Source organism: Physcomitrium patens, chromosome 18, assembly GCF_059467195.1.
Source record: "Physcomitrium patens ecotype Gransden chromosome 18, ASM5946719v1, whole genome shotgun sequence".
Taxonomy (NCBI): domain Eukaryota; kingdom Viridiplantae; phylum Streptophyta; class Bryopsida; order Funariales; family Funariaceae; genus Physcomitrium; species Physcomitrium patens.
The window spans coordinates 9,638,479-9,660,222 of record NC_143427.1 but is presented as its reverse complement, the minus strand read 5'-3'; the positions used below and the strand labels follow the sequence as shown (position 1 = coordinate 9,660,222).

The 21,744-nt window shown below is 42.3% G+C and overlaps 2 protein-coding genes across 18 annotated transcripts; both read left to right on the top strand.

Annotated features, from left to right (window-relative positions):
• Positions 1–523: 523 nt before the first annotated feature.
• On the top strand, positions 524–9,078 carry LOC112295510 (uncharacterized). Of its 16 annotated transcripts, XM_024547228.3 has the most exons (20): positions 618–760; positions 1,772–1,841; positions 2,073–2,145; positions 2,333–2,417; positions 2,674–2,786; positions 2,962–3,018; positions 3,355–3,519; positions 3,617–3,700; positions 3,878–3,960; positions 4,159–4,276; positions 4,511–4,625; positions 4,978–5,103; positions 5,393–5,497; positions 5,865–6,176; positions 6,435–6,493; positions 6,768–6,851; positions 7,113–7,196; positions 7,330–7,397; positions 7,698–7,716; positions 8,148–9,078. In XM_024547228.3, exons 3-20 carry the CDS (start codon positions 2,077–2,079, stop codon positions 8,217–8,219), a joined length of 1,818 nt encoding a protein of 605 aa, XP_024402996.1. In that variant the 5' UTR covers positions 618–760; positions 1,772–1,841; positions 2,073–2,076; the 3' UTR covers positions 8,220–9,078. The 16 variants fall into 16 exon arrangements, 11 of the variants coding, with proteins under 11 accessions (XP_024402992.1, XP_024402999.1, XP_024402996.1 ...); XM_024547224.3 differs by lacking the exon at positions 2,073–2,145 and having other exon boundaries at positions 524–760; positions 2,240–2,417; XM_024547231.3 differs by lacking the exon at positions 2,073–2,145 and having other exon boundaries at positions 533–760; positions 2,280–2,417.
• A 1,400-nt stretch (positions 9,079–10,478) lies between these two features.
• LOC112295509 (dual specificity protein kinase YAK1 homolog) lies at positions 10,479–20,152 on the top strand. 2 transcript variants are annotated; one of them, XM_090244484.1, is made up of 18 exons: positions 10,479–11,629; positions 12,024–12,223; positions 12,501–12,654; positions 12,947–13,056; positions 13,344–13,413; positions 13,729–13,811; positions 14,135–14,213; positions 14,418–14,581; positions 14,827–14,959; positions 15,445–15,553; positions 15,811–15,893; positions 16,074–16,148; positions 16,292–16,366; positions 16,639–17,531; positions 18,054–18,161; positions 18,406–19,013; positions 19,194–19,430; positions 19,614–20,152. In XM_090244484.1, exons 1-17 carry the CDS (start codon positions 11,339–11,341, stop codon positions 19,223–19,225), a joined length of 3,267 nt encoding a protein of 1,088 aa, XP_090100610.1. In that variant the 5' UTR covers positions 10,479–11,338; the 3' UTR covers positions 19,226–19,430; positions 19,614–20,152. The 2 variants fall into 2 exon arrangements, with proteins under 2 accessions (XP_090100610.1, XP_024402989.1); XM_024547221.3 differs by having other exon boundaries at positions 19,160–19,430.
• The last annotated feature ends 1,592 nt before the right edge of the window (positions 20,153–21,744 follow it).

Below are 21,744 nucleotides of genomic sequence, written 5' to 3'. Positions count from 1 at the left end.
TATATATATATACCCATAATATTTTTTAAATTTAAAGTCTTTTATGTCTTGACATCATCATTTTTATAGTTCATATCACTATAAAGCTCTAAAATTTTTCCATATTTCTTTATTGTTTTTAAATATTAAAACCAAATTGTATTCTTAACACATAGAATACTTGTAAGCAGTTCATTGTATATATGTTTATATATATATATATATATTTCGTGTACTTTATTCAAGAAATCTAATAACAACATTAATTGTATATATATATATATATATATATATATATATATATATTTATTTATTTATTTTGATTTTTAATTTTTTTTTCTTCTTCTTTTTCCACCAACATTACTATCAATATTAATGTCTTAAGTGACCTACTTTTTAGTACCTGAAATTGCATTTGATAATTCATGGATGCTCATCAGACAAACAATCATCGATATATTTCATCCAACATACGTGGGAGTAACGAACAGAGTTTCTGTTGACTACTAATTTCCGCCCACAGTTTGTGTGGGTTTTAGAACAGGACGAAGCTCTCACTTCGTTCTCTATCGCTTTCTAATGCTACTGTCTCATCAATGCCTTGTTCGATCGATCGAAGGTGGAGCACTCGATTTCACCCTTTGCAAGCTTCAATTGTATCGCATTTTGTGACCCCAATCGACGATTTGGTGGACACTCGGGAGACATGAGTATGTTCTCGGATTGAAAGTTCGATAGTGCAAGCTCTTGTGAGGAGCTGCTCCTCGAAGCACCTGTAGAGGTAACTCTTCGAGAGAGATTGTGAGGACTTCTTTCATTGGATTGGCTCTGCGAAGGAATTGAAAATAGTACCTGTTGGAGGAGATGATGAATTTCTGATTTTCTCTTTAAGAGATCCTATGCTTCGATTGGATCTAGTTAGGTTTGGAAGATTGCTAGGGCTCCTCTTCAGTCTGGAAGTATTAGGCACAGCGGGAGGTTATATTTGTAGCTGGAAATCCATTTGGATCTGGTTCGCTAGAGGATCGTTGAGTGAGTGTCGAGTCATTTGTTGGAGTACAGAGGAGAGACCTAAGGCTGCAGTGCAGTTGTTAAAGAAATTCGAGCACTGAGGTTTTTGAAACTTTGATTGTGCCGAAGCATCCAGAGTTCTTGAGAAGATTCTCACTGATTAACATTGATTCGTGTCTGTATGGCAGGAAGTTATTGGTTACTTTCCTGTTATTTTCTTAGCAGAATTTTTCCTCGTTTCCCCTCTGTTTGCACTTAAAATACTGTTTCTTTTCCTACTAGTGCGTGAATTGGACTAATTTCAAAGGTGCAGACGAACCACCTGCAGCATGTGTAGTATACATAGTGATTTTACCTGCCAAAAGCGTAAAAGGTGTAGATTGGAGTTGTTGCAATTAGTTTTCTCATAGAGATAACGTCAAATTGATTGTGGCCATAAAGAGTCTAGTGCACCAAATGAAGAGGTATACAAAAATTTGGGGATGCTAATTGTTTTTGGAATATTCAAAGTATTCGAAAGTAGAACATGGAACAAAGTGAGTAGACACTAAAGTTTGTAGCCCTGATGTTGAGTACAAGTTAAACGTGCTCATGAAAAGCTTGTGTGACTATTGACGGAACACGAATTGATTTCAGTGCACATCCTTATGATATCCTCTTGAATAATTCTGCTCTGGGCTGCCCTTTTGGTTCTCATTTTATGAGGATTAATCGAAGGTTGGTTAGATCCCAGGGAATCAGGATTCTACATTTAAATGACGAGTTGGTAATTGTGGGGCAGCTGAATCGATGTTGAAGGAGATTTTGGAGTTGTATACGCTTTTCTTGATCCAGTTGCAACTCTTGTGATCGTGAGTGTTATCTTTTTCGTTTCCTTTAATTATGAGTATCAGATTAGAGCTTGCCGTTGACGTTTCTGAAGATGTTTGATCTCATAGTGAATCTTGGACGGAGCCAAACTTGTTGAAAATTATGCTCACAACGTAGTAGTGAACAATATGAATAGTTGTAAGCTAGAAGAAATTGCAAGAAGATGCTTTCTCCAGTTAGAATTAGGGCATGCCTTGTTGTGTTGGAATTAGGGACATGCTGGGAAATAGGGGAGCTCGCTGCGATTCAGAGCGTCTTTGTGCAAGTTGCAGGGGTTTGTCACTGGTAATCGGATGGTCCAAGTAGCTTATTCTAGTAGTTCGCGTGCTGCGATTTTGATTTTTGTGGGTTCTTGGTGATCTTTGGTGGTTTGATTTAGGGATATTGTGACTACCTAATGGTGGGTTTCAAGATGGCAGAGGATATTGAGAAACTAGGTCACGCTGCCTTTGATAACGGGGACTTTGAACAGGCTTTGAATCTTTGCGTCGACCCTGAAAATGTGACGATGTCAACTGGAAAAGTCGCTGCTCATACCAACCTTGAGAACTTCACTGGTAATTTGTAAATTTTGGTGTCACGTTGAGTTGGGAAGGTACGAAAGAAGAGATAGATTTCTTAGAAAATAGGTCTATTAGTGCATACCTTGATCGGTACGATATGGATGCATGGAATTTGAGCGGGGGTGCAAACTCATATAAGATGTCTATGCTTTCTTCTTTTTCTGCTTCTAATTCATGTTATGGGCATTTCGGTTCTCAAGTCAAGGTAGAGAGGATTATAATACTAACAATTTGAGGGATTAATGATCAGGCGCTGTCAACGGCAGTGAAGAGGGAAGAGGAAATACCGATTCGCTGCTTTGTCAGTCATTATTGAACCTCTATGATGTGGCCGATAATGTTTTTAACAACATCCTTTCCCGGGTACTACGTTAATCCTTATTTTTACATTTTTGTTTGTATGATTGAAGACGTTTGTCACCTGAGCAGTGACGCCTTTTGACAGGTTATGCAGCAGTGTATACATAAATTGGATTCTGCTGTCCATCGTAGCTTTTCTTCATGGCCTTTTCTCCTACAATTTTCATGTTTTCTGTAGGTGAAAATGGAGCAGGAAAAACTGAACAATCTAACTGCAAGAATATCTGACAGAGAGGTAATTAGCGCTGCGCATCTCCCATAAAAACTTGATTCTGCCACAGATTTTTGTGGAGGCCAATAGCAACTCCGTGATATCCCTTAGGTTTGTTCTGCATGATTTACAGTTATAACTACATACCATGTGTACAGAGCTGGTTTAGCTGTCCTTCTAACAGGTAACTGATAAAGACTTGTTACAATTATTACGATTCTTAATTACGATTTCTCCCGAACAGAACTTGTGAAAAGGTTTTGGGTTATTTGGGTTCTTTGTATTGCTTATCATTATCATAAGTGCTCCAACAGCTCTTTTCAAATTTTTCAATCATCCAATTCGTCTACTTCGTGGCAGGCTCAAATAGCTGCATTTGCTGGAACGAAAGAGGCAATAACTTTGTTCTCAAGTGCAAAGTATCTTCAAGTTCCAACTGACCAAACAGATTTTGTACCAGTATTTGGTGGCAAACAATCAGAGCTTCCCATTGCAACCATATCATTGGCTGCATGTCAACATCAGGTGTGATTCCTTATGACCTTCTATGGTTGATTGTTGAAGAAATTTAAACAACATCAAGAGTTACTAATTTGATTTTGGAAAATCATTTGGCTGTCAGGATGGGGAAGGGGGTACTCTCGAGCTCTTTCGTTTTTTCTCGGAGACAAATCACGAGTACTGGTCTAGACAGACACAAAGCGCTGTATGTAATTCACTCCCGACTTCTCAGTAAATTGACATGCCTGTTGACATATATTGCTCTTTCCCTTAATAAATTCCTTCCTAGACATTTGATCATTTGTACGTTTGCGAATGAGAAATAGTCCATCTAGTGATCAAGGCGTCTTACGCACCCATTCTGTCTGATGATTTTGTCCAGGATGGACTTGGCAGGGTGCCAAAGGACATAAAATCTGTTGCAGATTGTATGCTTTTTAATTCATTGGAGCTCCCATATCATCTGTAAGTGTTCTATAAAATATAATTTCCTACGTGAATTTTTTTGAGCAAAATAGTTTTAAGAGTTATAACATCCACGTCAACGTTTTTCTTGTCTGAATTTCAGATTGCATTTTCGAATTTAGTAACCATCTAGCCATTTCTTTTTCTCGGCACAATATGCATCACGCTAACCAACAGTCCTCGCTTCTGGCTTTGCAGGTATAGGGTCGTGGATAACCTAACGGGAGCCGATATTGTGGTAGGAGAAGAAGAGCCCAAGCATAAGCCTCCTCCACTTGCTGCGCCACCTCAAAGTGTTCTAGCTGGCGATACATTGGTGAGTAGGTAGAACATTATTTGTGTAACTTGGAATATTTGATTCTTGTTTAAGTAAAATCGCACGTCTGATCCAGTTGACCTGCATTTCTTAAAATTTGCATTAGTTGTATGTTTCTGTAATGAAATCGCTATTATTTAAAGTGAAAATTTTCAATATGAGGCTTTACAGTGTTAGCGTAGCTCGGATCAATGTTCTGATTAGTGTCATATATTTGTAATCTGTCTGGTTCAGAGCTCATCAGGAGTTCAAGAATACGGGTTTAGGCCAATGCTTGGTGAAGTTCCATCCTTCAGTTTGCCCAGTACTCTTCCAAACCTGCCTATGGTTGCTGACATAAGCTGGAGTGGTAAGTTTGTTTCTTCCAGTTTTCTCATTTCCATCTTCTCCTTCATAATACTCCAATGATCACGGCACTGTCTACTCTAACACTCAGTTTGCCCAGTACTCCAGTGATCAGACACATAACTCTAGCTATTGGGCAGACAGTGTTAGAGTAGACAGTGTCTGCCCAATAGCTAGAGTTATGTGTCTGATTTAAGAGCAGGTGTCTTTAATCATGCACTTGAATGATGTGATGTGTGCATACTACAAACCTTGACTTCTTAGATAATTTGAAAAATTACCTGGCGGAGTTATTAACTTACTAAACAAGGTTTTTAAGAGTTGTGTTTTTGTTGAAATCTTTTGTCTTGCAACAGGATCTTCACGTCAGTTTCAATCCATTCCTTTGATTTCTCCATCCGTTGGACATTACAGAAACGCCTCTTTTGGTGACAGTTCTGTCGAGGGTACTCCAACTAAGAGTGATACGAAGTCACTAGATAGTGAGTTTTCAGACAATCTAACCACTCCATTGACCACCAATTTATGCACTTTACAATAATTTCTTGGGTCATTTCGGTTTTTATTGCATGCTAGCTGCCTTTAGTTGTAAGTTCTCAAGCTCTCAAACTTACTGTTTTTTGTGTAAATGATATTCTATAATCGCTCCAGGATTGAATGGGTAGTCTCATACGTGAAGGACGTCTGCTGCAAATGTAGACTTGAGTAGATCTATACTAATTAATATAGGGATCAGGAAGTTCATTCTATTCCGTTTGTTCAATATTACAGGTTCAACACGTGGCTTTGAGGATGTTATGGCTGCTGCTTCCTCTAGGTTGAGTCTACCTCAACATCCCTCTCCACTCTTGACTGAGAGTGGTACCTTCCCTGCTGGTAAGCTTCCAAGTCCTTCACTGTTTATTTTAGAAAACGTTTGTTTACATAATTTCTGAAGATAGTTATTTGAATATTAAGACTGGTAACCTGGAACTGAAAGTATTTATGGATCAGCTGGTTACAAGCCATTTGAAAAGAAGACAGTTACGTAAGTTGCAAAAACTTCAATGCAGGAATGTGTTGGTAAAATCCCATCACTAAACAAAAGTTTTGTGACTGGATCTGATTAGGTTTGTGAATATTCCACACACATGCATGTTCTCTGCCTCTTTGCTCTAACTATGTTGGGTGATGCATATATCCATCAAAATCTATTTTTGCCAAATTTTGCTTGGTCGTAACCTGTTAATTGTTATCATGGCAGATGTTCGATCAATGCACTTACCGAAGTTGCAAGCGTCTCAGACCTCTGATTTCCGGCTGCCAACAATTGTGACAAAAACCAAGAGCGCACAAGATGTTCCACGTTCGGTTTCTCAAACAATCCCAGCAGTACCTTCGCCTCCTCCCCCTCGTCCTCCTCCCCCCCCTCCCCCTCCCCCTCCACCACTACCACCGCTGCGATCACCAACACAGCCAGCTCAAATTAAAACATCTACTACTTCGAGCTCTGAGAGGCCTGACTCCAGCACGCAACTTGAAGCGGTGGGCCCCCGAATCCTTCCGTTGCCAATAGGTGTGTTTTCTTACTTGGCTGACCTCCTACTGCAAGTCTCTTGGCATCACATAAACGGTAGTCATTGTCTATTTGTGTTCTGAAAATCGATTCATCCACTCTGGACGGTTGTCTTCAAACGTACAAATAAGGAGTTTCTTCCAAAAACAGATTATGTACCCGTCGTAATTAAATTATGCAGTTATTTTCTACTGAGCACTGTAGAGCACTGGACCTGCAGTATGTCTTATGTTGCTTGCTGGTTGATGACAACAACAGATGCAAGCCGTGCAGCTTTGCTGGCATCTATTCGTAATCCTAGTATTCAGCTTCGCAAGGTATGTTCGTTTCTATATAGCTTGGTCTTCCCCCGTCAGTGTTCCTCTCTTCCTATCTTAATGCAACTTATGTACATCTTATCCTGGCTTGTGTTCAGACAATCATGTTATTTTCAACACAAGTAACATGCAAATCAGGAGGAGCTGTTTTTGCTGTTGTTGGCGTCCTTAACTGTTGTGGTTGTCGAGCAAGAGAATAATAGTATCTTTATTATTGATCAGTCTTGTGTCGTAAATGCCTATAATCCTTATGCATTTTTACTGGTTTTTGCAGACAAATGTTGGAGACAAGCCAACTACATCTACAGATAAGTCTCAGTCTTCAAGTGGAAAACAAGTTGATTCCAACCGTCCAAAGGTCCACTTCAATGCCACTTTGCTGTTATGAAAGCCTTCAATGTATACCCTATTAAATGAATTCTTCCATCCCAAGCGTTTGTGTGATTTTGCAGGATATTATTTTATCCATCATTTGAGGGGATGTTTGTTGATTGAGTCTGCTTAGAAATTCTTCGAAGATCTTTAACTCCCATTAGTAATCAGATATTTGCAATGCATACCACCTTTTGTATTTATCCTGTAAAGTAATCCTTCCAGCACAATATGACCGTGATGGCAGACTGTGAATGTTCTCACTGAGATGGCGAACACCCTTAAATTGCGAAGGTTATCTATGCAAGGTGCTGCTCACGATAAGAGCCAGGTACTTACGTATTGAGAACCAACTTGTTTTCTCCTGAAACCAGCTATAACACTTATTTGCTATGTGGAGTTTGCAGAAACTTTCAGACTGAACTTGTGTGTTTCGTACACTCTCGCTGTGTTGTATTGTGCAGGCGAAACCAAGTAAAATACTTGGAAATGAAGATACAGACGCTGGTAGCGTCTCAAGTGGATCTAACAGGTTTGCACATTTGCATGTTCCTACAGATTTCAGTTTGTTGTTCTACTCGCTTTTGGATTGTGGATGATCGTTTGCTGTTTTTCAAGTAGAAAAGTATTATTTTGTAAGTGGGTCATGATTACTATTCATGTTCCAAGTTGCGTCTGTAGAAACCAGGCTTAGTTTTACATTTCAGTAATAAATATTGTAGAAGATTCTCTGGTACGTGTAAGAAAGTTACATACCTGCTAACATTTATGAATTAATTGTTTGATTGGTACTCGACCTTCAATGACCTTTCTTCTTGGCCGCTTCAAACAGTACCGGTATTACACTACCGGTGAGCTTGTTGCCGAATTTGCGCGCTCTTTTGCACTGATTTTTTATCTCTTTTGTGGGTAGCAGAAGATCTTTCTGTACTAGTTTGCAATTTTAAACATAAACAGTCTAAACTATGGAACTTTTTATGAAATGATGAACTTTAACATGCTTATATATTGCATCGTAGCTGGCACTGTACTTACGTTAGTATGGCTAGTATGCGTGATAAAGGTTTGGGATTAGCTCGTATTTCAGTTTGTCACTCTTGGGATACGCTTTCTGTAGCTTTTGTGATGTGTTCAGGACATCATTTATATAGCACGGCAGCTAAAGATCAAAATATCAGAAATCAAAAATCAAAACAACCGAATAGACAAAGTTTTTTACAAGTGTATTACACAATCCAACTATATGATCGCCAACTCGTATTTGGATTTTTCTTATTTGCAGATAAAGAATCTCCATGATTACATTGCCTCAAGAAACCAAGAGGTGAGCGATGATGACGATTGGGAAGAATGAAGCTTTTCTTGGAGATCGATCTGCAATTGTGTAAATATCACCCTTCGAAGACCTCTGAATATTTAACCGAACAAGCTTACGTAGTTGAAGTAGGAGATTTATGAAAGCATGGTCTGGGACTATTAGATATGCCCCTGCAGTTTTGCTTTTTCACCTTGGAATTCCATCCTTTTAAAGGTATGTACTGAGCTCTAGGTCTCCACTCCCGTTACTCCTTTTTCGTCTTTGTGAGTAATGCACTCGAATTACATCGCACATTTGCGAATTCAACTGTCTAGAAGGCCTCTGTTACGTTGCACCTTTTCATGAAGTGCTTCTTTTCTCAAGAAGTTGCAGGTAACACATTAATTCCAGACTCGAACAGCGTGGTATGGTGGACCTTACGGCGTTGCTTGTTGTTGATTATCTGGTAGTGCAGTATAACTCTTGATTAGATAGTGCAAGCCGTTGGAAAGTCGTTTCCTCTTGTACCTTCGGAAAGTGCTTTTTGTAGATACGTTCATCGTCGATGTTACGTATCTTCTAATGATTCAGTCTTCACCTATTGGCGCACCAATTGGACAAGGGCTTTTGGTCCCGCGGCATGGTTCTGAAGATGATTGGGATTACTTTCTTCCGAGAATAGAAAACTTGTCAGAATACCAATGCACTTTGTAAAGGAGCTGTACTATTATAGAAGCACTTGGAGAAGTGCGACAGGGGCTAGCACATACCTGTACATACAACCACGCGTGAGTTCATTCCTCCAAACCATGCTCATGTCCAGGCACACTCAAAACGGTTGGGTGAATCGATTAACTTCGAAGACACTTTCTTAACCTTGGCTTAGTACAAATAATATTGAAATGATTCTTACTCAGGGTGCGTTCAATTGAATGATTTGAATTCATGCTGTTGACAAGGAAAGGCCAAAACCTTTTCAGAATATTTGTACCAGAAGGAGAACAGAGACTTTCTGGACTCAGAAATTAGGCCTCTTTTAATCATTGAACAAAGGTCTTAGATTAATCAAACTGTCCAATAGAAAGGGATGAAAACTTAATATTTTTAGGAGCGTTGTAGACAAGGAAGAAGCATCTTCAGTAAGATCGTTCTATATCCTTGCTCACCGTCCTTTATAATTATGGGTGATTATTTTAATACTTTAAGCGCATGAAAGCTGATTTTTAAATGATGATTTCTTGTAAACCAAATAGTTTGATTCAATGTTTTTAGAATTTGTGTTGTATTTGGAACGTAATAGAGATTACCAAAAGGGTTTTACTTAATACATGATAAGTTAATTAAATGTAAATCGAAGATAATTTCACCAATCGCACAATGATACAGGAATTGGTATTCTGACAAGTTTTGTATTCTCAGAAAGCATAAAATGGTGTCCTCAAAGCAAAAAACAGAGAAAAAGTTTTCATAGCAAAATTTTACTTCATAGTCACTAGGAATTCCAACAACACCTACACCTTGCCACGAACTATCTCCACGTCAGTCAGGACAGAAATAGAAAATGATAATAACAATAACAACTTTAATTACACGTTTATATGTATGTGTATGTTTGCTTGCACAACCCAAGATGTGCTCAAGTAATGCATTAACTAATGAATTATACGTAGGAATAGACATAATTACATTTGGGTGCACTGAAGAACAACTACTGAATGTAGTATGATTTGGTGAATGTAATATTATTGGGGTTTGAGGATGGGGTTGATTTTCTTCCAGAGAATGAGACAGAAATGGACAATTCCGTGTAGCACATGGATTGATGTGAAAAGTTTCATGGCTTGCGTTGATTGCAATGGAAGTGGTGGTCCACCAGTGGGTTTGGGTACCAATCTTGCAGGAAACCTAACAACGTTGGAGGAATTCACAAGCAATTCAATTTTGTGATTCACTTTTCGGGGAAAAGACTTTCACCAACTTGTGATCCGATGCAATTGTCTGCCTGCTTGCTTGGTTTCTTTTGTCGTTTTGATGTTGTTTTCTTTTCTTTTTGGGGGGTAGGGTAGTTGAATGTGAATCAGTTGGAATGCAGGTGCCGGGATCAGCAAATCTATTGTTGGTACCGCCTTCAATTCACCACCAAGAGCCGAGCGAGAGGGAGAAGGGAGACCCACAAAGGCAAGTGCATGGAAAGCGTAATGGACACAAGGTAGGGGCACAGGAGTAGGGGAAGGTTAAGAAAGTAGGGCAGGCGTAGGGGGTGTTGAGAAAGTAGTAGTAGTAGTCGTCGTGGTAATGTAGGCCATGTGGTGCTGCCGCAATGAAAGGGACGAGGGGACGAGCCCAAGCCATGCCCACCGCGACCACGGCGATGGCAATGATGGTTGATCCGATGATCGGATGACGGGGATGTGCCGATGCTGTCGATGTTGCCCCGACGTCCAGCAACGATGCCAACGTGCACTTCGTTGGACCCCGCATCACTTCAACCAAACTCCAACACTCACCACTCCACACTCGTTTTCTCTACCCTTCCCTTGCTCGTCACGCCGCTCCTCCAGGCGGACCTGAACGACTTCTGGTTGTTGCATCCTTTCCGTGATGGCCATGCTCTGGCTTCTTCGCGGTGTTTCTCTTTGACTTTATGGCATTGGTAGACGGTCGGTGACGCTACGATGCGGTGGGGTAGCGGAGGTAGAGGTTGTTTTTTCGAGGCAGATGGTACTTGTCGCGGGGAGTGGCGGAGGCGTGTTGGGGGATTTGGATGAAATGACAATGCAGTGTGTAGGGTGATGTCCGGATGACCGGGGCAGTCGGGGATATGGCACCAGAGGTAGTACAGGATTAATTGGCGGAGCAAGCGAGAGAGAGAGAAAGAAGGGCAGCGTGGAGGTGATACAGGGCAGGATTATGGAGTGGAGGAGCTTGCGGTGGATCGAGAAGGGGTTGCCTGTGGTGGATCAGGTGGTGTGGTTATTGCGGGAGCATCGTTTTGTCATGCACGTTGAACCTGGCTGGGTCTGTGGTCAGGGTTTTGCGAAGGTCGAACAGTAGGGAAGCGGCCGGAGGGAAGGTGGACAGCGAGCGGAAGCGGTGGAGTGGACGTGCTGAAGTTGCAATCTACTATGAGCGGTGGGGTTTGTGGTGTTGAAGTGTAGGGTTGAAGGGGCGGAGTCATGCCGATGATGGAGGTCGGTGCGTGTCAGTTTGTATGGTCGCCATCGTCGGATGGCGATTACAGCAGTGATGACGATGACTCGAATTCTGGGGTTTCTAGTGGCAGAGATCGTAGGCTTTTATATCCGATGCCCCAGTCGCATTGGTTTCCACGATCGTTTTCGTTTGGGCCATATGTGGCACCGGGAGTTTCGAGGCATCGTAGTGGGGCCAGTGCACCGGCTAGAGCGTCGTCAAGGCAGCATGCTGGAGCCAGTGCACCGCGATTGCACATCCAGGTCACCCGTTCGGTACATCTCCGCTCCTGAGTTGCAGATGGGTTTGCATGCCTTGTAGGGCGACGGTGTCCGGAGCCGTATATGGTGTGTGGGGGCTTGTCTTGGTAGTTTTGGAATTGCACAACAGCGTACAAGTCATATGTTTTGTAATCGGAGCGATTGGGATTTCTTAGTTAAGTAGTCTACTGTCGTTGACGCTCGCTGGCCCTAGCAATGCATGGCTTCAGTTCCTATGAGCAGGTGTTTGGGCTCCTGAAGACAAGCTCGGGTGTAATGACAAGACGACTGTACACACATGAGGGTTAGGGCAGCAAGACTGTGAGGACGCTGTCACTATCGTGGGTGTTTTCGCGCCACAATATTTCGGCTGATTAATTTGACGAAGGGTTCCATGTTGATGACGCAGTTGGCATACAAACTTACGAAGGATATAGTGGGGACGTATCAAAACTGCAACCTCGAGTTTGCATTTTCACCGGATCTGAATCCGAAACGATACCTCACTGCTCCATCGACAATTGTTTCTGAGAATGGGCTGGACAATGAGAGGCATGACCTTGTGCTGTATTTCAATCAGGTCCTGGTGAATGACGATGGCACTCGCAGGTGGGTAATTTGTACACTTGCGATGAAGCTGATTGTAGTTTTTATTTATTTTATTTATTTCATTGTGTTTAATCCTGCTCGAGGGCATAATTTGGATGATTGTTTTCATTACGGTAGTTTTTGGATGGAGGTTGGGGCGCATAGGCGTTCGAATTTTTGAGCAGAGCACGAGGTATTTGGGAGCTTGGTGCATGCAGAAAGTGTGCAAATTGATGTGAGTGAGGTTTTGAACGCGTGAGGGTGGGATGTGGGTGTGGGTGTGCGTCCGCGGGCGCAGATATGTTGTGAAAGATCTTGTGGGTTCAGGTACGTTCGGACAGGTAGCAAAATGTTACACGGAGGAGACGAATGAGTATGTTGCAGTGAAGGTGATAAAGAATCTGCCAGCTTACTGCACCCAAGCGCGGTTCGAGATCGGAATTTTGCACATGGTATGGCTTGACCTTGCACACGGATACTCCTCCCGCCTTTTTCTGACTGTAATTGCGGGTGTATGCGAACTTCTTACAGGCAGATTTTCAGAAGTTGCTGGATATTCAGATGAGATGGGCAGTTGTGAGTCCGTGGTGTAGGACTTTCGTGACTCTCGGTTTATAAGAAGAAACTTTTGAGAGTACCCAAGCTTTCTGGGATTTGGACAGGAGGAAGGTGTAGATTCGTGTAGATGCATGCCTGAATGAAAAAGGGTTGCTTTAACCTGCGGTTGTTGACTGTGATTGACAGCTAAACAGGGAATATGATCCAAATGACCAGTACCATATCGTTAGAAGCCTAGATCACTTCCAGCACCATGGACATCTCTGCATCGTGTTTGAGCTACTTACGGAGAACTTGTGAGTGCATCCTTCGAACTGTAGGGACCAGTTTTATTGGTTTTAGGCGGCAAATAGAAATGTGAGGCGGAAGGTTGTGTAGCGCATAGAGGTTTTGGGTATAGTCCAAGTGTGCATGAGAGTAGTGGAGAAGCTTATGACAACTTTTGAACGCGTGAGCTGAGGTGATACGTTGTGCAGTTTCACTTGCAGGTTTTGCGAAGGGCGTGACATTCTTGGTTGGTTTGATGGTGGTTTCAGTTAGGATGCGTACAGTGGGTTCTTATTGATGGGTTTTGGCTCTGCAGGTACGAGCTGTTGAAGAAGACGAGTTTGAAGGGCATGTCGCTTGTATTGGTTAGGATGTTTACCAAACAGGTATGGATCTTGGTGGAACCGCGACATGTTGCTAGTTCAGAAATGCAGATGTGCGATGTGTGTTACTGTGTGCTTTTTCTCTGGTTAAGACGTTTTGTGGTTTTGTAAGGTGGAAACTTGAGTTTCGTGTGTTGGGTTTGCGAAATGGGTCGTTTACAGCCGCCTGTCTTGGAATGTGTCCTTGAAGAAATGCTATCCGTGGCCGTCATGGTTGGAGGAAGTTGTACTATCCCAGTTGTTTCAGATTGCAGGTTTATGTGGACTGCATGTGAAAGAGTTGGATACGCTGATGAGTCTGGATGTGGGTGTGTACAGTTACTGAAATCTCTGACTCTGCTGCGGGAAGCTAGAGTGATACATTGTGATTTGAAGCCGGAGAACATTCTTCTTATCGAGAGGTGATTATTATGTACTTGTCGGTTGTGCGCACTAGTGTGCATGGTCTACGTGAACGGAGATTTGGGAGTGTCGTATCCAGTGTCGGCGTCTTCGAATGCAAGTGGCGATTTTTGCATTTGACCATGCAGTTGTGGTTGAATCTTTTCGATTTCTTAGCTAGGGTTGCTTTCGTAATCTTTGCTGGACTGATTATGGTCGTGTAGGGGAGGTGATGTGCATTGTTGGAAGTTTTATCTTGTTGCAGGGTTGTTGAAGAATTCGACTGACGTGTTTAGACGTGCCAGGCTAATCCATTTTTATGGCTGGATTTTGTTTGCCTTAGTTTTCGGTCAGCGGAGTTGAAGCTTATTGATTTCGGGTCTGCGTGTAAGGAAGACCATACGGTGTACACGTATATTCAGGTAGAGTGGTGGTTCGCATCCTAGGATTTGCTGTCCATAAAAGATGTTGAAGCTGATAGGTGGAAGGTTAGTAATGTGATGTTGGAGTAACGTGGTGTAGTGCCGCTTTATGTATATGAGAGAGCCGACGTGCGCAGAGTTGAATGCAATGTACGCTGAAGTGGATGTTCTTGCTAACTTGGATTGTACTTTGAATGAGTGCAGAGTCGGTTTTACAGGTCACCCGAGGTATTGCTTGGTCACCGGTATACGACCGCTATTGATATGTGGTCGTTAGGGTGTGTGGCAGCCGAGCTTTTCCTAGGGCTGCCATTGTTCCCTGGAGCTTGCGACTTCGACATGCTGCTGTTTATGAAGGAGAAACTTGAGTATGTTCTATTTTTGTGACGATGTAATGATCACGGGCTTGGTCAATAGTGATTCGCGTGGTTGCAACTGAGCGTCGATGAATTGGTAGCGAAGATTGTTGCGTTGCTGTCAGATGGCGTGTTAGTTCATGTTCTACCGTCGGTTATTTGCACTGATGCATGATGAGCGTACTTTGGTGGATAACCAACCGTGAGTTGGTATTGCCATCCGACACTTATGCATGGTGTGGATGGTGTTGGTTCAGGAGTCAACCTAGTGATCATATCTTGAGGAATGCGAATTTCACAAACAGGTTCTTCAAGCTTCTGACTGCTGCTCCTCATGCTGATCACAACCGCAGCGCTTATCAGCTGCTGACAGTGGAGGAATATGAAGTGGTATGTTCTCCGATGATTGACAACATTGAATTTGGTGACTGAACAACGGCTTTTCGATCATGTAATATTCGGCTGATTTACAGACTAGTGTGTTGATATGGCTTTTTGGAGTGTAGCACGTTACACTACATTACAGACGACGATCCCTGAGGTTCTGTTGCGAATAGATGTTATTGTAGCTTTCACGTTGGTATCAGAAGTATTATTATGGACAGAACAACGTATAGCCTGAACATGATGAAGATTTCACGACGTGCCGTGAGCCGAGGTGTCGTGATGTGGCGGTGTATACTGTGGGCTCTTGAATAGAGCATGAGGTAGTGTTAGACAGTATGCAAGTAATGGAAAGAGTTTAGGGCTGACAGCACGGCTTGAATAGTAGGGACTGACGCAGCTTCTTGAGGATACGATTTTGGCTCTTGATACGTTGGGTTGCCGTGCAAGTTATGGTTGGTAGAATGATTTGACGTGAGTGGGTCGTGCAGCGACATAGGAGAACACCGGAGATTGGGAGGAGGTACTTTCATGGCACACTTGCTGAAGTGATAATGGGGTATCACATGAAGCCCATGTCAGCGGCCGAGCAGAAAAGAGGTGGTGCACCATTTGCTAACTGATGACTTTGAGTTGCAGCGTGGTGTTAGAGGAGCTGTTGAGCGGTTGTTTTTCGTTGATGTACATATGTTTTGGAAGTTGGTAGGGGGTGCACCTTTGTTCTTTGTGTACAAAGGAGTTGCTCACATAATAGTATTTATCATGCTTGTCGTGTGTGTCACACGGGTTAACGCACGGTGTGAAGTTGTTTTCCGTGATCTCATTGAGGAACTAGATTTTTGTTGGTAATCATGCAGAGATGCTGGCTCGAGAGAGCTTTGTGGACTTTCTGAAGGGCTTGATCGAATGTGACCCAAGGAGGAGATGGTCACCTCAGCAGGTAATGGGATTTGGCGGTTTTATGAGTTATTTAGAAGAGATTGGTTCCACATTGATGAGAATATTATGATGATGGAATGATAGTATTGCTGTTTATTTGGAATCTTAAACCTGGTGTGATTTTATGAGGTAGCCTGAGTATGTCGGTGGTTCACTGTGGGTTGGTGATCCTCGTGTGCAGGCCGCACAACATCCATTTATAACAGACGAGCCGTTCACTGGACCTTACGTTCCTGTTCCAGAGACTCCACGGACGGTAATTTCTGCGGCTAACTTACTGGCGTGGGATGAGGTTATTTGTGGCTTATCTATGCATGTGATGGCGTGGTACGGTGGAGTTAGCAAAGTTGCATGAAAATGAGTTATGGAGGTTGCCAATGTGCGTGGTGATTTGCGCAGCCTGTGAATCGCAGTCTTCTTATAGACCACAGAGGCGCGGCGGGGCACTGGGTCGGTGCAGGCCTCTCTCCCCAAGTAAGTTGGCGTTGCATATGATTTTCCTATGATCTCACAAGAGGTTGAGGGACACTGGAGGCTGCTGCGTTTGAAGTTTATCTGTTTAGTGTTGGATGAATATCAATTGATCAGTTTGAAATAGACGTGGCTTGAATGTGAGTAAAAGGAAATTGGTGTGTAAATTCAGCTATTTGTGGTATGTAAAGTGTGTTGGAAGGCTTGACTTGAATGACACGGTTCTTGGAGCGTGCAATAATCATGAGAGATGATAACCTGGGCGTGAAAATCAGGTGGGAGGATTGAATTCAGGTCCTCGGTATGGTGTGAGTCCTCAGCAGCACACGAGTCAGTTTTCAAGAGCGAGTAGCTATGGCAGTGTGGGCAGTTTTGGGAGCTATGGAGAAGGTGTGACGATGGACGGTAACTTTGAGAGTTACATGGACGAATCGGGTGCACGTGTGATGGGTATGAATTCTCAAGCATCAGCGGTGGGTAGCTCTCCGGAAGCAAGTTGGCAAGGGAGACCCTTAGTACCATCTATACATCCGCAACATCCAGTTCTTCGGTCACTGAATCTGGGAGCTAGCCCATCGTTCAATCTCGGGGCGAGTCCATCTGGGTTTGGGCACCCATTTCTATATCAGCAGTCTCCTGGTCCTTACGGTGCGTCGCCAGGATCGTTTCCTTCGTCACCGGCATCCAGTTTCTTCCAGTCTAATGGATCTCAATCGCAAGTGGGTTCTCCAAATCGGTATGGACCAGCATCGCCTGCGCGGCAATTGTTGGAAACAGCAGTGGTTAATGCGAACGCTGCGCAAGGGCATTTTCATTGGAGGCGACCTTGGCAAGCTCCTCCTGGTTCCGGTGGGCATGGTCAACAGCAGCAGGTCCAGCAGCAAGAGTTGGCGCATTGGTCGAGGCTTCAGCACGGCAGTGGAAACGCGAACGCGGATGCAACGTCGAACCTGAGTTTCGAGGGTCAAGGTGGGATACGGAGAGGTGGTCCTCCTGCACCTCACTCTCGAGGTGCTCGAAATAGCAGCAGTTCGGGAACTGCACAGTTGCAACGAGGGGCATCTGGTTTTGGTCCAGGTACGCTGGGTGCGTATCTATCACCAAGAAGTTCTATGGACAGTGGAGAGGATGATTCTGCAGTAAGCATTCACTGGGATCCCGATTTCAGGTGAGACATGGTGAAGATTGTATGTTTCTTTTGCAAGTTTATGTGCCCGGGAAGTGGATGTAGGAGCTGTTCGTAGGTCCTCACCTGATGCTTTCTTTAATCATGAGATATTAGGTTGTCCGTGGGATGAGATAGGGATTGATTGTAGGGTTGCTTTACGTGAGGGACATAAGTGGTGATGTGGAGTTTTGTGGTGAGATAATTGCGAGGATTTCAACGGTTGGTTGGGGATTTAATGCGTTTGTTTCCTGCTGTGGGAGTTTTGGTTGTTTTAGAAGATGTGATTGGATTTTTCTGGTTTTGACATAGTGGAATTGGAGGTAAAACAGACGAGTGAGAAAATTTCGTAAGATCACATGTTCCACTTGCAGTGGGTTCTGTGGTGGTGGAGATGATGTGTAGGTCAGTAAGCCGGCATACATGCGGGCCGGTAGCAGACTGGCACTGCAGTTGTTTGTTTAGCGTGTTTTGGGTGGTTTGACTGGCTCTGAGGAGGTACTGAGATTTATAATTCGGGTGCAGTGATGAATTTCTTCATGAGGATGCCCACGAAACTGGAATAAGAAGGGGTCCTAGTAGGTCCGGTGGAGTTGTGGGTGACGGCGTCTTCGATGGGACCACATCGAGGAGGTACGTGCTTGATTCTAACTCAGTTTCTGTCACTTACATGGCTTTTAGCGAAAGCGTGTTGAGTCCATTCGGGCCTTTTCATGCCGAGGTAGATAACTGGTTCGATGAATTGATGCTTTTTGATAACTGTTACATTCAAGGATGTTGCAGTGCTAGAAGGACTCGATCTGTTCTCTGTAACGTGTAGCGCATAGCTCATTCGCTGTGGATTTTGATGCAGTTGTGGTGTGAGCTGTGTTTGCAGGACGTCACAAGGGCGAATGAGTACTTCAAGCATGGATAGCATTGCGTCCTCGAATAGCTCGCAGTCTGGGTACCCACGTCAGAGGCCTGGTCAGTTTTCTCCGAGTCAAACTTCTCCGAGTCGACTTGGCCCCCAGGTCTCCCAAGGTTTCCATCAGCAGCGTCAACAAGGAGGTAACCAGCAGCAGCAGGCGCAACATGCAAGGCAGCAAATATCACCAGAGCAAACCCCTATGCACCCTGTTCATCAGGTTTCCAGGAGGCAGGTGTCCGGGGATGCGGGTGGTACAATTGCCGGACCAGCATTGTTTCAACAGCATCAACATTCCCTCCTGTTTCAACAGCAGCAGCTGCAGAACGCTAATCACCAACAGCATTATGGGGTGGTTCACGGTGGTGTCGCTGTATCGAGAGTGAATGTCAGTCAAGGTGACCCGAATGCGAATGCCCCTGCTGCAACAGGGATTGCGATGGCTGCAGGCATAGGTCACGAAGGTGTAGGTTATGCGATGCACGGTGTCCCACATCAGCGTTATTATGGTGGAGAAGAGCTGCAACATCAGTGGTCGATTCCTCAGAATCAATACTTTCCGAACGAGCTTCACCAAGGTTTGTTTTTATTCCTTGGGTGTTGGGGTCGAGAGGTTTGTGTTGGGAGGTGTGTCTTGCATTACATGCGATTTTCATCCGTAGTTGCCCCTGTTTATTTTGTTACCGAAGTTTTTCGTTGGTTGATGGTTGTGGCGGTTTCGCAGCCCTTGGGACTGAAGGGAGTTGGGTGATGTTCAGGACCAAGGCCCCCGATGCCAGGTCGACGTTGAATGAGGGCTGTGATGTGGCACATGGGTTGAGTCATTTGAGCAGGCATGGAATGTGGCGACATGCGGAGGCCTTGTTGGTTTGAGCAGAAGTATGCGAGAGTCCAAAAATGGATACTGAGGGGCTTGTGCTAGTATGGCCTTACTTTGAGGCGTGTTTTAGACTTTATGCAAGCTTCGCAAAATATCAACGTTCAGCTCATTACAGGTATGTTAGCAGCGGTGAGTTGGTGTCCATGATCACTTAGTAATTATGGGTTTGTCAATAGATGGACGTTTGTGCTGCTTAGTTACTGGTCTTGTGTCTGTTATGGTGAGTATTTTTGTTGACATGAAGCATTTGAGTATCGTGGTCTGGGAGATTGATTGGTTTCGGTGCGATATCGCACAGGGTATTTGGCCATTTAATTTTAAAGACCTCATCCAATTTGGGCTGTCCAAGAGTTGGGCAAAGCAGAATGTTGGAGTTGGTGCGCTTCGTTCTGCATCTTCATGATTCCCTTGACACAAAGGTGTCCAGGTTCCCACTTGGTTCTTAAGAATGCCTTGGTTAGGGTGTGCACGTTCTGACAACGGAATGCTGCATGTGGTGGCTGACGCAGTTTATGTGCTGTACAAAAGGAGATCGTGGATTGTGGGAATGGTTTTCGTAGGCAAAGCTGTTTGAAAATTCACCCCAATCGGTCTGAAACAGAAGTCCTGCTGTTGTGGTTACAGATCAGCACAAGAGTTGATTAGTAACGTGGCAGAGCTGTATTTGAATTATGAGTATTATTTATTTATTTTTATCTCGTCAACACCCCACCACAGGCATGACACGATTTTATTATTTATTTTTCAAGGCGTACACTTTTTTGGTTATTTTAAATGTAAGTCTTTTTGTTGAATCAAACAATCTTAAATATAATGACCTGTTTACATTTGAAGGTACAGTCTCAACTGTTAGTTGTGAGGCACTCGTGTACTATGAGATCAAAATGTCTAAATAGAGTTCATTTTACTTCATTTAGCAACAAAACTCATTTGATATACTTTTATGAAGTACACAATGTTCTTCAATCTGAAGTACTTGCTCAAATTATAAAAAAAATTATTGATTTATATGTCGGAGTCATATGTATGAAGTATGTAAATTTTGATTATTAAAAATGTTACATGTTTACACATGTTATAATTTGAGGTTTGAGGACCGTCTTTAGAGCTTGTCTGTGATGGTTTTTATGAGCGCATTTTAACACAATTTTCAAAATACAGAATTGTTTAAAGATGTTGCTTCAAAATTATCCAACAATCATTTGATGAAAGATTATAAAAATATAATAGTTAGTATTACTTAATTTTGCAATGAAACCATCACACACATATACATACATATTTGTCCATTGCTTTGCTTCAAAAATAACATATTATTGTGTCACCAAGGTGTAATTAAGAATAATATAAATTGAATGGAAATACAAATGGATGTATGGATGTTTAAATGAATGAAAATATACATGTCTTTATCAAATGTTGTCTTAATATTTTTTTTCTTTTTTTTTCTAAAGTGTCTTGTAAAATTATATATATACATATATAGGGAAATGATAAAGTAATCCAAATTTGTACTAAAGTGATCCACCTATCATCATAATTTTGCACATGGATAGTACAAAACTTCATCATCATTAAGACAAATCTACATTTGGATAAATAGAATCATCATTTTGGATATAATTTCCAACAGTTCTCAATAGTTTTCAATGGCTAGTAATAATATCTTTCTATTGCTCTTTCCCTACTTGTCCTATAAGTATGTGTACTCAATTTCCTTCTTCATCTGATTTTAGTATATATTCTTTTTCAAATTATGTATAGTGGATAGAAGAGAAGAAATTGTATACTCTACAATTTTATTGCATTTTGCAATGGAAAGTGAGAAATATGTGTGCACCACTAGAGGGGTATTTTGAGAGTATAGACAAAATAAAATGTAGTATTGATGCATTTACATACAATTAAGGCTATATTTTATACAAATAGTGCTTTGACAAGATTACATTGATCACAAATGTGATAGAGGAGAGGTTTAATGTGATCAAAATCATTATACTCTTAAACAAAATTGTGCAAGTTGTTTGACATGATGTCTATTTGTGTTGCATGCTTGTCATTTACATAATAGTATTTAATGGTATTTGATTGTTCGAAATGCTCTTCATAACTATGGAGCTACTTCTTTTCTTTTAGGCCATTTATTTGCTCTTTGTTTGCAACCACCCAAAAAAGAACTAACTTCATGATTGTTAGCCAAAGGGATCCCACCAAAAATTCTTGTTGTTGCCTTATGTAAAAGTGATACTACTAGCAAAGTCATTGCTTGAATTATTCACAATGAGTGACAAAAATTACGTTGCATTGCACTTGCTCAATGATCACCTATTATATGTCTTATGGAAACTTTACAAGGAACTAATTATCATTTTACTTGGCATTGTGATGAAGAAGATAAATTTATTTGTCTATTTTTTATACATTTTAAC

Coding starts and splice junctions, on each gene's coding strand:
- LOC112295510 (XM_073540788.2), top strand. CDS start 2,050: ATGCCTTGTTGTGTTGGAATTAGGGACATGCTGGGAAATAGGGGAGCT. Junction 2,146..2,332: donor GTTGCAGGGGTTTGTCACTG/GTAATCGGATGG, acceptor GACTTTGAACAG/GCTTTGAATCTTTGCGTCGA. Junction 2,418..2,673: donor CAACCTTGAGAACTTCACTG/GTAATTTGTAAA, acceptor ATTAATGATCAG/GCGCTGTCAACGGCAGTGAA.
- LOC112295509 (XM_024547221.3), top strand. CDS start 11,339: ATGCCGATGATGGAGGTCGGTGCGTGTCAGTTTGTATGGTCGCCATCG. Junction 14,582..14,826: donor TTTATGAAGGAGAAACTTGA/GTATGTTCTATT, acceptor GTGTTGGTTCAG/GAGTCAACCTAGTGATCATA. Junction 16,367..16,638: donor GTGCAGGCCTCTCTCCCCAA/GTAAGTTGGCGT, acceptor CGTGAAAATCAG/GTGGGAGGATTGAATTCAGG.